The sequence below is a fragment of the Chenopodium album genome, chromosome 20 (genome assembly GCF_948465745.1).
Source record: "Chenopodium album chromosome 20, dcCheAlbu1.1, whole genome shotgun sequence".
In the NCBI taxonomy this organism is placed as follows: Eukaryota; Viridiplantae; Streptophyta; class Magnoliopsida; order Caryophyllales; family Amaranthaceae; genus Chenopodium; species Chenopodium album.
In genome coordinates, this window is record NC_137853.1 from 23,252,958 (window position 1) to 23,265,495 (window position 12,538).

Below are 12,538 nucleotides of genomic sequence, written 5' to 3' on the forward strand. Positions count from 1 at the left end.
GTATCAAATAGGACCTTTGTGCATTTTTTCAGTCATATCTCGAGTTCTACAAATTGGATTGGGGTGATTCAAGTTGGGTTGGAGACTAGACTTGAAGAGCTTTCCAATGATAGGTCGCACGGCTTCATACGATTCTTAGATCGAAAGTTACAGCCTTCTGAAGTTGGCCCTGCAAATCTGCCGCGGGCGCGGGCTACAGTACCCGCGGGCGCGGGGTTGCTGCAGCTCCAAAACTGACGTTTTTGGGCAGTAAGCCCCCGAGGGCTGGCCGCGGGCTCCCCGCGGGCACGGGCTTTGACCCCGCAGGCGCGGGCTTTGGCCGCGGGCGTGGGTTTCGGGGTCTTTTACGATTTGTTTCTTTTCTTCTTTTGTTTTTAGTTTTGTTTTTTTTTTGGTTTTTATTTTTTTTTCTTCATTCGCGCGCTCCTTTAAATTGCTACATCATGAATAAAACGTTACTAACTTCAAGGAATAGTAAATCAAATAAAAATTAAATTAAATACAAGTAGTGTTAATTTGGTCCAAACCCTCAATTGGTTCTACCTTTCACGCCTTGGTTTAAGTATGGAACTTCGTGTTTTTTTATGGACTCTGAAATGGAGTAATTACGAAAATAGGTTGATGTCTTATAATGTGAGAGAGAAAGAGATGAGAATGTGTGTTGGTGCCCTCCGAAACTAATAAAATCTGCCTTGTATTTATAGAGAAAATGTGAGGAGTAGGCAACGAAACCCTAGAAGTGAGGCACTGCGGAGAAACAAACCCTAGAAACTGCCGTGTAACTGCAATATTTTTCGTGGCATGGCAATGTTTGCCGTGTCATTATTTTTACCGCGACGCGTGGTAATTTTCTGTTTTTACGCGTTTTTAGAACTTTGATAACTTTTGATCCGTTACTCAAAATTAGACTTATAATACATCTGTGGAAAGACATTGAAGTCTACTTTTCAATCCAATAAAAATCAGGTCAAAATATTTTGTAGATTTTAATATATATATCCGTATTAGTGCAAGGGTATCGATTTGGGTCGAGTTTTAGTGTTTTGCTCGAATGGTCTTTGTTTTAAATCGGAATTGGGCTTATGATATATCATTGGAAAGATTATTTCAGGCCCTACCCAACAAAATAACATTTGGATCAAAAATATAGGGCCACGAAATCAGTTTATCTCAATTTTGTGATGTTGACATGAAAAGAGGAAAATAAGTTATGGTTTGGGGAAACGGGGTAAGAATTGATTTGGTTTATGAAATGTATTAAGTTAATATGCATTTATGCACTCTAAAGATCAAATACTCAGCCCGATCAATAATGGCGGTGAAAGGTTGTTCGTCATCGGGTTTGGTTTTATAGAGACATTTTTTGGTGTCTACAAAAGTCCTCACTTTTGACTGAGTGGGGCTACAAGTAGTGTCCAACCACAATCATGGTGGTAACCATAAAAAACTAAAGCATTTTCATCCTTTGACATCAACCTAAAATAAAAAAGACTAGAAAAAAAAAGTGAAGTTTTAGTCCAAACAAACTTGGGCCCAAAATTTTTAATAGAGCCAATATTTAAATAACCTAAGCCTTCAAAAGGCCCAAGCTATTTATACCTTTGCAAGAGAGGCTTAAACAACAACAACAACACTACTAATAATAATTTTTCCCTTTGCCACCCAGATTTATATCCAATCGCCGGCGTTCGACGACATGCCTGTATCAATTCGTCAGCGACTCCAACGCTGCAGCGTACTTACCCCAATGTTGTGACACACTTACCCACTGTCGGCGACCACATTAGGAGCCCGAATCCCCACCCCAAAATGGCGAGGGGCGTCGTTTTTGGGGTGGGGAAAATGACGGGGCTGATTATGGGTTAGAGATCTTGGGCTGGGTGTTGCCGTCGGTAGGGGAAAGGGAGAAAACTAGGTCGCCGGCGTGTTAGGGTGCTGGGTTGGTAGTCGTCAACAGTCAGAGGTGGTCGTCGGTGGCCTCCGACAATCACAGGCGGTGGCGGTGGGCGCGGCAGGGTGGGGGCTAGTGGAAATTGTGGTTGGGATTTTTTTTTTTAATTTCTAAAATTATTTTCCAATTTGCATAAATGATTTTTAACAATTTAGAAAATTATTTAAAGGATTTTTGGTAAAAAAAAGTTAAGAGGGACCACTTCAATTATTTATGGCCTAAGTAATGTCAAAGTTTATTTGATCACCTTAGAAATTTCAATGACTACCGTGGGATATATAGAGTGATTTCTTATTGAGGGAATGGTGCATTTATTAAGAGACGACAGTTGAGTTAGGCAAATGATATCCTTAAACTAAGGATGATAGAAGAAAAAAATAAATAAATAAATAAATAATTAGCCAAACCAAACCTTATCAGGATTTTCTGAACTGGACCCGAATCGAACTAAAAGTACGTTTTTTGGGTAGCCTAAAACCACACAGTTTTTCATCATTGACATATTCAAAAACTGTATAAAGTAAGGCAGGCAAGTGATGAACTTTATTTAAAAATGGAGTGAGTAGCTTCTGATCAATCAATAATTTTATTATAAATACAAAATAAATATAAATAAATAAATTAAATTTCTAAGATTGTTAACTTCAAATGCACCAACAAATGAAGTTAATCAGAAACACTACCAATTACATGCTGTGGTTTCAATTCAAAAAGAAAGTTGCAAGCAAAATAAATACATCACAATTAATTGATATTACACCAGGCTGGGAAAGGAGAAATTTTTTTTTTTTAAAAAAAAGTTACCTCTCAATGGAAATGTTTAAAGGTTACTAGTCACCGGCACAAAAGCTTATGCAACGTATATCGTTCAGTAAGATATGGAGGAACCAACAAATGCATGAACTAGATGCACAAACACTTTATGCATGGGAGAGCTCAGGCACCCAATGGGAACTTCTGGGGCAGGGGGTATTTTGATATGTAGCATGCACTCAATTCGATTTCTCAGTAGAAGGGACACTAGCTTCTGAAATGGGTATGGCAGGGGTAGAATCCATTAAGCTGGCAGCTATAGCAGCTTTTAGATCTTCATCCTCCATGGCAAGAAGTTCTGCCTCAGAAAGTGATGAGAATTGATCAGAAGTCTGCCTCCTTACTGGATCAACTGCACGTGATGATTCACCCTTTGAGTTGCAGGCTTTTAGTATCCTCACACAATCTTCAGGAGTCAGCCACTGACCAAAACCATTTGAAGCTTCGGATGAAAGAGGACACTCCTTTGGGAAGTTTCCTCTCACAAGGAAAATACTCCAGCCAGCTCCTTTTAGCGAGTCAAGATATGCAGAGAGATAGAATTTGGAAAGCTGCTCTGGAGCTGCATAAAGGCTATCAAAATTATACCACTCTCCATTTACCTTTCGAATGGTAAACCAGTGATCCTGCAAATGACATATGAAAGCATTTTCCTCTTCAGGGTCAATTTGAGCTGGTTCTGCTACTGGTGAATCTAAAGGAATGACCTGCAAATCCCACACTTCCAAGGCTTTCTGCAAGACCTACATTGTGTTAAAAACAAATCAATCAATCAGTCAAATCAAATCAAAGCCTTAATCCCATAAGTAGGGTCGGCTACATGAACCAAAAGTGATTATTCCATATAGTCACATACAAAAAATCTTCCTCCTCCATCTCATACAATCAAATACCTCATTCTCATGCAAATAACAAATATCAAACCACATGAAAATAGGCAGAGAGAACTGGACTGTCACAGCATTCTATAAAGTGTGCTCCCTGTGTTCCTTTCGGTTTTCCCATTGTGTAATATTCCATTTGCAGAGAGAACTTTTATGAATGACCGTCAATATACATGAGAAAAAAACAAACTCATGAACTTGCTAGATTCGTTTCAATGTATAGTTTCAAAATATCAACTTTCATAATATTTAATTACATAGTTAAAAAATAATGATCAAAATTATGCATTGAAAACTGTGAAAAAGTCAAATGGAACAAACATTAACAGAATGAGCAGTATGATACTATATGGACATAATAAAGTGCATGAATGAATTTTACAACATAAGAATCTGAAACAAAGTCGTTTACAATTTGTGCATACTCCTTATGCAGTTATGCAATTATAAAAAGAATAATAAGGTGGTACTCCTGAGGTTTAATAAAATGCATGAGGCACCACATGGTTCTAAAAATTCAAGGGGGTACCTCTTGGGGTCCTAAAAAAAAGTGTTCGATGATAAATAGATGTTAAGTTGCCTAAGTAACAGCTAGGAACTGACATAGCTGACAGCTAACAATGATAGAAAAGTTAAGAAGAAAATGATAATAAATTGATAAGATGAGAATTACAATAAAATCGGATGATAATTCCACTTTCGAGAGGTGGATGCTCTCCTAATATGAGCTTTTGAGAGGCTCACTCTCTCCCAATAACAAACCTGTCAATCTTTCTTCTTCCTAATGAGGCCTATTTATAGACAATCCCTTCTAACAAATGTGTAACTTATTCCCCAAGTCACTACTAATAGACTATGCCTAACATAACCTTCCCCTAAATATATATTGATTTCTTGAACCATGGTCATTTCCTTTTCTCACTACTAAAATACAAACATCTTCAGCCCCACTCCCATTCATCATCACAGCCACCAACTAAACATGGCAATTCCATTATTGTATCCCCACCCACAACTCTCAAATCCGAACCATCACCTCTCCATCAAAATCCAACCACCAAAGCCATCAAAACCAAACTACCTCCTGCCATCCACTGTCATCATATAAAAAAAATAATAATAATTAAAAAAAAAAAAAAAACCCTCACACCACCAACAAAACACAAACTCCTGCCGCCGCACTTACACCATTGCAATGGAAAACAAAAGCCGCATAACAAAACAAATCTGTGAAGAGAGGAAATTTGAAAAAGACAGGGGGAACCAGCACACTATCATCCTAAACTGAGAGTCATATGAATTTATGGATAGTATAAAATAAATAAAACATCAAGCATGTGAAATTTTTGTACAGATGTTATTTGTTAAATCAGCCCGCCCCTTCTTGTCCAATCTTCAAGGAAACAAACTTAAGAGGTTAAATTCTCAATTCATAAGAAGCTTATTAATAGAAACAGCTTCATTATTTTTAATTTTTCCAATCAAAGCTTCCTAGACATATAGAACTTTAAATTAATACTATTTGCATGCAGTAGCAAAGTCTAGATTCAATCTATTGAACAATTTCATAAAAACCTGTCACATTGTTTAACCAAGAAGATAATGTTTCCTAGCTGTTAGGCACTATTTAGGCAATCAAGAAGTGAGCAATCCTCGTGTTGGGTTAATCTCCCCAAATCACGGTTAGTTGAGTAGTATTACTCTTTATTAGTAATATTTGTTATTATAAGAAAGTAAAAATGAAAAAAAAAAAAAAAAAAAAAAAAAAAAAAAAAAAAAAACAAACAAACAAAAAACAAAAAAAAACAAAAAAAAGGAGAATGCATTGAAGGTGGACGGTTGAATTGGGAATTGAGTTAGTGGACTTGTCCAAGATAGTTATTTTGGTGTCATACCTAGTAGAAAATAGGTGTTGACTTTGCTTACTAGTATTTTATAAGGGCCTGTTCTCAAAATGTAGTTGGGAAGCTTGAATGAGAAGCTTTATTGTATCCATATATATGAGAAGTGTGTGAGTGTAAGCTGTGGCTGTGTGAGAAGGCACACACTGTGGGAGAGGCTAGGAAAATTGTAGTAGCTAGCAATGAATAGAAGTAGTGAGTGCATCTCAAGAAGGAGAAGAGCACAATATTTGTAATACCAAGGGAGGAACAAATAAGAGACAAACACAATATTAGAATATTAGTGTGAGGGGTAATTTTAAGATTAGTATAAGTACCAATGTTAAGGGTACTTAGTGTAGACTATTCTAAAATACATTGTATCTGATAATTATAATTGTGGTGGTGGTCATTGTACTCTCGAAATTATTGTTTGTAAAGTTGTTCTCATCCCAGAGATCGCTGTGGTTTATCCCCTTATTGTTGATCAGGGGTTTTCCACGTAAAAATCTTGTGTGTTGTTATTGTAGTTCCGTATACGTTACAATATCTGTTGCTTTATCCCTAACACCTCGGAGCCTAAAGAAACCCATTATCAAATCTAGCAGATTAGTGATGAAGCTAGGTAAATTTCTCACAGTTAGCTATGGTTTCATCATCTTGTTGGATGAATATACAGTTGCTTGGCTAAAAGATTTTACCCCAAGAACCTTTTGAGAATTTAATCCTACACTTGGTAACATAGACATTGGACTTAAAGAGGGTTCGCATAAGGGGATTTTTTAATACTCTAGTAAAGTTGCATATCCTTCCACCCTGTGATGCTCAAAATCCGCCCACACCACCCTTTTGTGCACTTACACAACCCGGGAGTGGACATGAAATCTGGTTCAACTATCAGGAGAGAAAGTGTCTCAGACCAACACTGTATCTTTAATAGAAGTACATATCCACAAATGTAATAACCATGACATTGGGTCTTTTGAGAGAAAGAGAGAGACAAGACTTCCTCCGGTATTCTTCTCTGGCACAGGAAGCTAGTCTTCTTCGACATTTTCCCTATTCAGTGTGTTCTACATTTTTCAATCTTATTTTATTTTTGTTTTTGCTGTTTTAAAAATGAGAATAGGTGGGAAAGAATATACATGACTACATTATGAGCCCGAACAGATGTATTTGCCCTATTTGGTCAAACATTTTTTACGGGAATTCTCGGTCTTTACTTGAACTCCATTATCTACAAACAGAAAGTAAATAATACAGTAAAAAAAATTGAAACCTCATTTTGTGACCCGCTACTCCTAATGATTTTCAAACTTCATAATTTTATTAAAATTAAGCTGTACAAAGCTTTTTTTTTGTTTTTTTTTTTTTTTTTTAATTTTTTTGAATTGTGTCCCTGGGTACATTTCAAGTTTTGGATCCTTTAAAAAGTTTTCCTGAATCCTTAATTTAATTTCTCCTGTCTAATAAGATTGGATCCCAGCTTATAATGACAACTACTACTATATTAAAAAATTCCTCCTTATGTAATTAACATAAACACAAAACTTGAATAGTTGTATTGAACCTTTGCTTCCATGCACATTTATAGTGCTGACCTTTATATTTATAAAGCCGCCAAAAAAATCTTCCAAGAATATATGAGGGAGCATTAGACTAAAAGGATTAGTTGGGCTTCTTGTTGTTTGTTTGGGTTTTTAAACATGGAACCTGATACCTAATGAATTCTAACTCCACCCCACCATATCCTCCTATAATCTCATACGCATTCACCCTCCACATAGGTTTGTTATTCCAATTCACCCTAGATACAAACCCTATGACACACAAGAATTTAACTGCAGGATCAACGCTTCTAGTTGCCATTCAGTTATTCCTTCTAATCAGGCATATGTAGACTAATAGATTATGGTTCAAATTGGTTGATTTAATTTTGGGATATTCTACATGGCGGCCTCTAATTATTGCACTTTATTGTTTTTGTCCACTATGCTTTTGTTTAAATCTCCAATGTGCCCTTATATTTATTTTATGGTTAACCTTTAAATGAAATAAACAAAATTGCTATTTCAGGTGGAAGGGGGTGGCTACAGGGTGAGGTGGATTGAGGGGGTGGGTTCAAGGCTGATTTGGGTGGTTTTGAGATAAAGTTGGATGGTTTTGGATGTGGGTTTGTTGGGGGGGGGGGGGGGCAAGAGTTTACCAGGAGCCTTAAACATTTTTTTTTTTTTGGGTGTGTGTGTGTTGGTGTGGGGGGGGGGGGGGGGATACACGTTATGATGTTATGATCCTAACTAGTGTGTAAATTAATTGATTTTGCAAATTTTATTTTTGGCTTCAGTTTATGTTTCAACGAGGTAGAGGGAGACCGAAAATGACTTGGTTGGAAGGAATTAGGAAACATATGAAACAAATGGATTTGCATGAGGATGAGGTATTTGACCATAGGGAATGGAGGAGGAAGATTTTTGTGGATGACTATATGAAATAATCACTTTTGGGTTCATGTAGCCGACCCCACACATGGGATTAAGCCTTTGATCGATTGATTGATTGTTTGTTTGACATTTTAAATTTTTTAATACTTTTGTACTTTAAAGATAAATAAATAAAAGATTGAAAAGAAAGAAAACCTACTTAGAGTATATTGTACACTTATGAGAATAAATAGATTTAAGAATTAATAAAGTTATATATAGTACGTAAAAAGGCAAAAAAAAAAAAAAATGAAAGCTAGATCTGTTCTAATACAAGAGTGAGCCAAACATCAACAATGGGATTCATAATCCATACCCAATTTAACCAATTAATTTATGGTCAATATGGGGGGTTGAATCAATACTTCCTTGGTATAGATCTCCTACCCAATCCATTCTAGCTAAGTGACCCAAAAGACGCCTAAATGGATGCGGAAATCAAGAAGGCTCCAAGAGTGGGCCTCATGGGGGTTTATTGGGCTTAATGTATTATATTGGTGTTCAGACGACATGTTTGACCAGCTTAATGTTTCAGCAATTTTGGATAGACTATAAGACAGGATCCATTATGGCAAAGTGTTTTCAGCTGTCAAGGATGATCCTAAAGTTCAAAATTGGACTACTATTTATCATGGAGTTGGATCACATCAGATTCTAGCTCCACTAAGCACAGTCAAATTCAGAGTGTTAGAACTAATTCCTAAGAGATAAAAGAGGACCTCAACACTTCAGTAATGTTTCTTGGCTAGCTGTAGGAATGTTGGTAGAGATTTTGCAAGCTTGATAAGGCTCAGATCCTTCCTATAGGAAACTTTTTGAATTTTGCAATTTATGTTGGTAGAGATTTTGCAAGCTTGATAAGGATCAGATCCTTCCTTTGGTAAGCTTCTTGAATTTTGCAGTTTATTGAAGGTGGATAAGTTCTTGGACAGTTCTAGAAGTTTCACTGCGTAAAACCTTGACTGTTGAAATAATACTCATCAACACAGTATCCAGGCAATTTAACAATATGACACGCTAGGGTTCAAAAGACTTCTTACAAACCTAGAGCAATTAGATGTAACAGAAATACAAATTAGTGTTTGATGGTTTTACAAAACTGTAAAAAATTAAATAAAATATACTTCCTCCGTTTTTTAATAGTTGCAACACACCTTTTTTCACGCTATTTAAGAAAAGTGGGTCTCATGTGATTTGAAACATTTAAAATGGAGGAGAGAGATTGTTGAGAGTATTTAGTGGGCCATGAGATTATAATAAGGGTAATAGTACAACTTTTGACGTAAAATACTTTCCAATTATAGTGTGTTACAGCTATTGTGACAAATCCATTTTAGGAAATTGTTGCAACTATAAAGAAACGAAGGAAATAATAAAAACAAAACCAAGCCCAAAAAAATATAATTCATAATCTGATAAGTATTCTAATTCATAACCTAGGAATGCAATAATCTTCCTAAACTCTCCGAATGAGGAAACAATCTGATAAGTTTTCTAATATTAAAACACTACGAAATCCCGAAATCTTGCTCCCCTAGACTTTCTAATCAGCGCATTGATCCTAATCAACTCCTAATCCAACTCACAAAACAAATGGGAACCAACTCACAAGTCAGGTTTAGCTCACACATGCAAACCATAGTAAAACTTAAAGCAAATTCATCATTTTTTGTTACATTTTAAACCTTATTCTTAAAGGACAACTAAAACTATGCAACTAATCACAGATAACTCCTTCAAAATAAGCTCGAGAGTTTAACATGTCAAGATTGTCAAGTTTTTTGGATGAATACTAGCCTAGAAGTGCCTTTGGGGTAAAAAAAAAAAAAAAAAAAACAAAACAAAAAAAAAAAACAAAACAAAACCAAAAAAAAACCAATGTCCGTGCTCTAGATGTAAATCATAAAAGGTGTTATCTCACAATTTCGGTACTCTAGATGTGCCTTTAAAAACAAAATCTCACCAAATAAATCATAAAAGGTGTTATTTCACAATGTCGGTGCTCTAGATGTATTTTTTGAAAGCATTTTAACACAAGGTGATGGAGGAAATAAAATGAAGCAAGGCCTAATCGAATTCAGATGGGGCTTATCACTCCCATGCAAGGGCCTTAAATACAAGAGTGCTACATAATTTTGATTAATTCAGATGGGGCTACAATATGTGTACGTTAAGACAATCAGCACACCCCAACTGAGCACATCATATCTAACCATGTCCACGTATTAAGGTTTTGCAACAGTCACAATGTAGGTATTAAATAATCTTGGATACTAACATCAATCACTGCACCCAGGCCTAGATGTCTAGAACTAGCAAAATCCTAAAATATACAAAGACCAATAATTTCGTACTCGGACGGCTCCATTCCATTAAATGAACAAATCTACATATGAAATTCACTCTAAAGTCAGAGTGTACTTCAACATTAAGCTAACAACCCAAAGATGGCTTGATTATCAATCACTGCACAGTGCACATGATGCATGAAACAGTGATCCAACTCTTAACTACTCATGAAGACAACAAAAGTTGTACCCTTCAAAACCATTTACAGTAAAACAAAAGTTATAACCTTAAAAAAAAAACCAATTACAGTAACGAATTGCTAGAACAGAATAAACACAACAATATATAACAAAATCACACAGCATTCCAATACAATTTCTCCGATTCGGACTATCCAGAGGTCAAACGTCACCATTATAAACGTTAGCATACATTCTAATCATTCAATCACAGAATAATTAACTTCACATCATTTCAACAGTACCAATAAATAACAAAAACAAACCAAAAAAAAAACCTTTTAGCTGAAATTCAATCAGAAATGAACCCAAAAAATTGAATAAAATTTGAGATAAAGTCAATATCCCCAAAGTTGGGATTATTCAAATAATCAATAGTTGAGATTAATTAAAGTAAATGGGGGGATTAGTAATACCTGAATGCTAAAATCGCCACCCAAAGAGACGTTGTGGGACTCAGCAGAAGCGAAATCACCAGCACCGACGGTATTGTGCGTCATCATCTGCCTTTCGGTCTGATCAAGATCGGAAGCAAGAGCGGCCAAATCGAACTCAGAGAAGAAAGGTCCTTGTAATACAGTATTCACGCAATGCACTGCGCACAGCTTTCCTTCTTGGACTTCGTGATACAGCATTCCTCCATTGCTCGGACCTTCCATTGTTCGGAGTCTGAAATTAATTTATCAAATTGGGAAACCCTAACTTGAAAGGAATACAGGAATTATCACTTTGCTTCTTCTACTACAGGTCTGATTTGATGTGTGTAGTACGTGTTTAAACTGCCGCAAGACAGAACCCACAAGTCGCACGTGCAGTATTTTTATTTTATTTTACGTAGTACTCCCTCCGTTTTTATATACTTGCTCCATTTCTTCATGCGCGGAGTTTTAGGAGAAATTGGAGAAAATAATAAAATATGATGCTTCACCATTACCCTAGCAAGTAAACTACTCACTAATCATGGTAATTAAGATCAAAACACAACTAATCAACAATTTCATCATGATCATATTAAGAAATCTAAAATCAATACAAAAATCAATTAAACTTCAATCAAACTTCAATCAATCAACAATCATGTGAAAACAAACGAAATCAACTAAAATCAAACTTATATTGAAATCAAATATGAGTAACCTTACAAAACTTGATCAAAGATCAATTGGAATGAAGAAATCTTGAATAATCAACAATACACCATGAATTTCTCTCTCTTCAAACTTGAGTTTCTCTCTCTACAAAATATGATCAAAAGTTCTAATTCTCTCTCTAATTACTTCTTTAATTATTCTCTAATGATTCCTCTCCTAAAAATAGAAAGAAACTACTATATATACAAGGGAAAAGTCGGTTAGATCGTCCAAAAATAGAACCACAGGGATGCGGCCGCACAAAGGGAAGAAGAGGGCGCACAGAGCAGGGTATGGGCACAAACCCAGGGGGGTGCGCCCGCACGCGCCACTGGTACGGCCGCACACGCCTTTGGTGCGCCCGCACCTACCCCTGGTGCGCTCGCACCTATGTGGGTATCCTCCTCCCCTTTTTCGATCTTGATCAACCTTGTGCGCACAACTTGGTGATGGTGATGAACATCAAATTATGCAGCAAGGAAATGAGCATTTTGGTGGGTTTGTGGCATAGATGATGCCCCCACCGCATGCGTACACCGGTCTTGAGACTTGCCCTTCGAGTTCCTCCAAGCTTGAAGCTCAAAATGCTAGCACAAGGCATCCAATGTGATGATAAATGTTGAAGGGAAGCTCGGAAATCTTTGGATGCTCGATCATAACCTAAAAACAAACAAAAATAAACAAGTGATAGAGAAAAATAACGAATAAACAAGGAAATGCACAAAATAAAGAAACTAACTACGAAAAGCACAAAGTAAAGAAATAAAGAGCAAAACTAAGGAAAACTAAGGAAAAAGAACTAAAAAATGAAATGTAAATCATCCTACAAGAGATCAAATGAGTGCCATAAATGTCACTCATCACATTACACT

The 12,538-nt window shown here is 36.3% G+C and overlaps 1 protein-coding gene across 1 annotated transcript; it reads right to left on the reverse strand.

The window, feature by feature from the left end:
- Nucleotides 1–2,561: 2,561 nt before the first annotated feature.
- Nucleotides 2,562–11,259, reverse strand: LOC145598350 (ataxin-3 homolog). The gene is made up of 2 exons (XM_081654694.1): nt 10,953–11,259; nt 2,562–3,507 (listed from the first exon to the last, which is right to left on the reverse strand). Exons 1-2 carry the CDS (start codon nt 11,193–11,195, stop codon nt 2,944–2,946), a joined length of 807 nt encoding a protein of 268 aa, XP_081510820.1. The 5' UTR covers nt 11,196–11,259; the 3' UTR covers nt 2,562–2,943.
- Nucleotides 11,260–12,538: the final 1,279 nt, after the last annotated feature.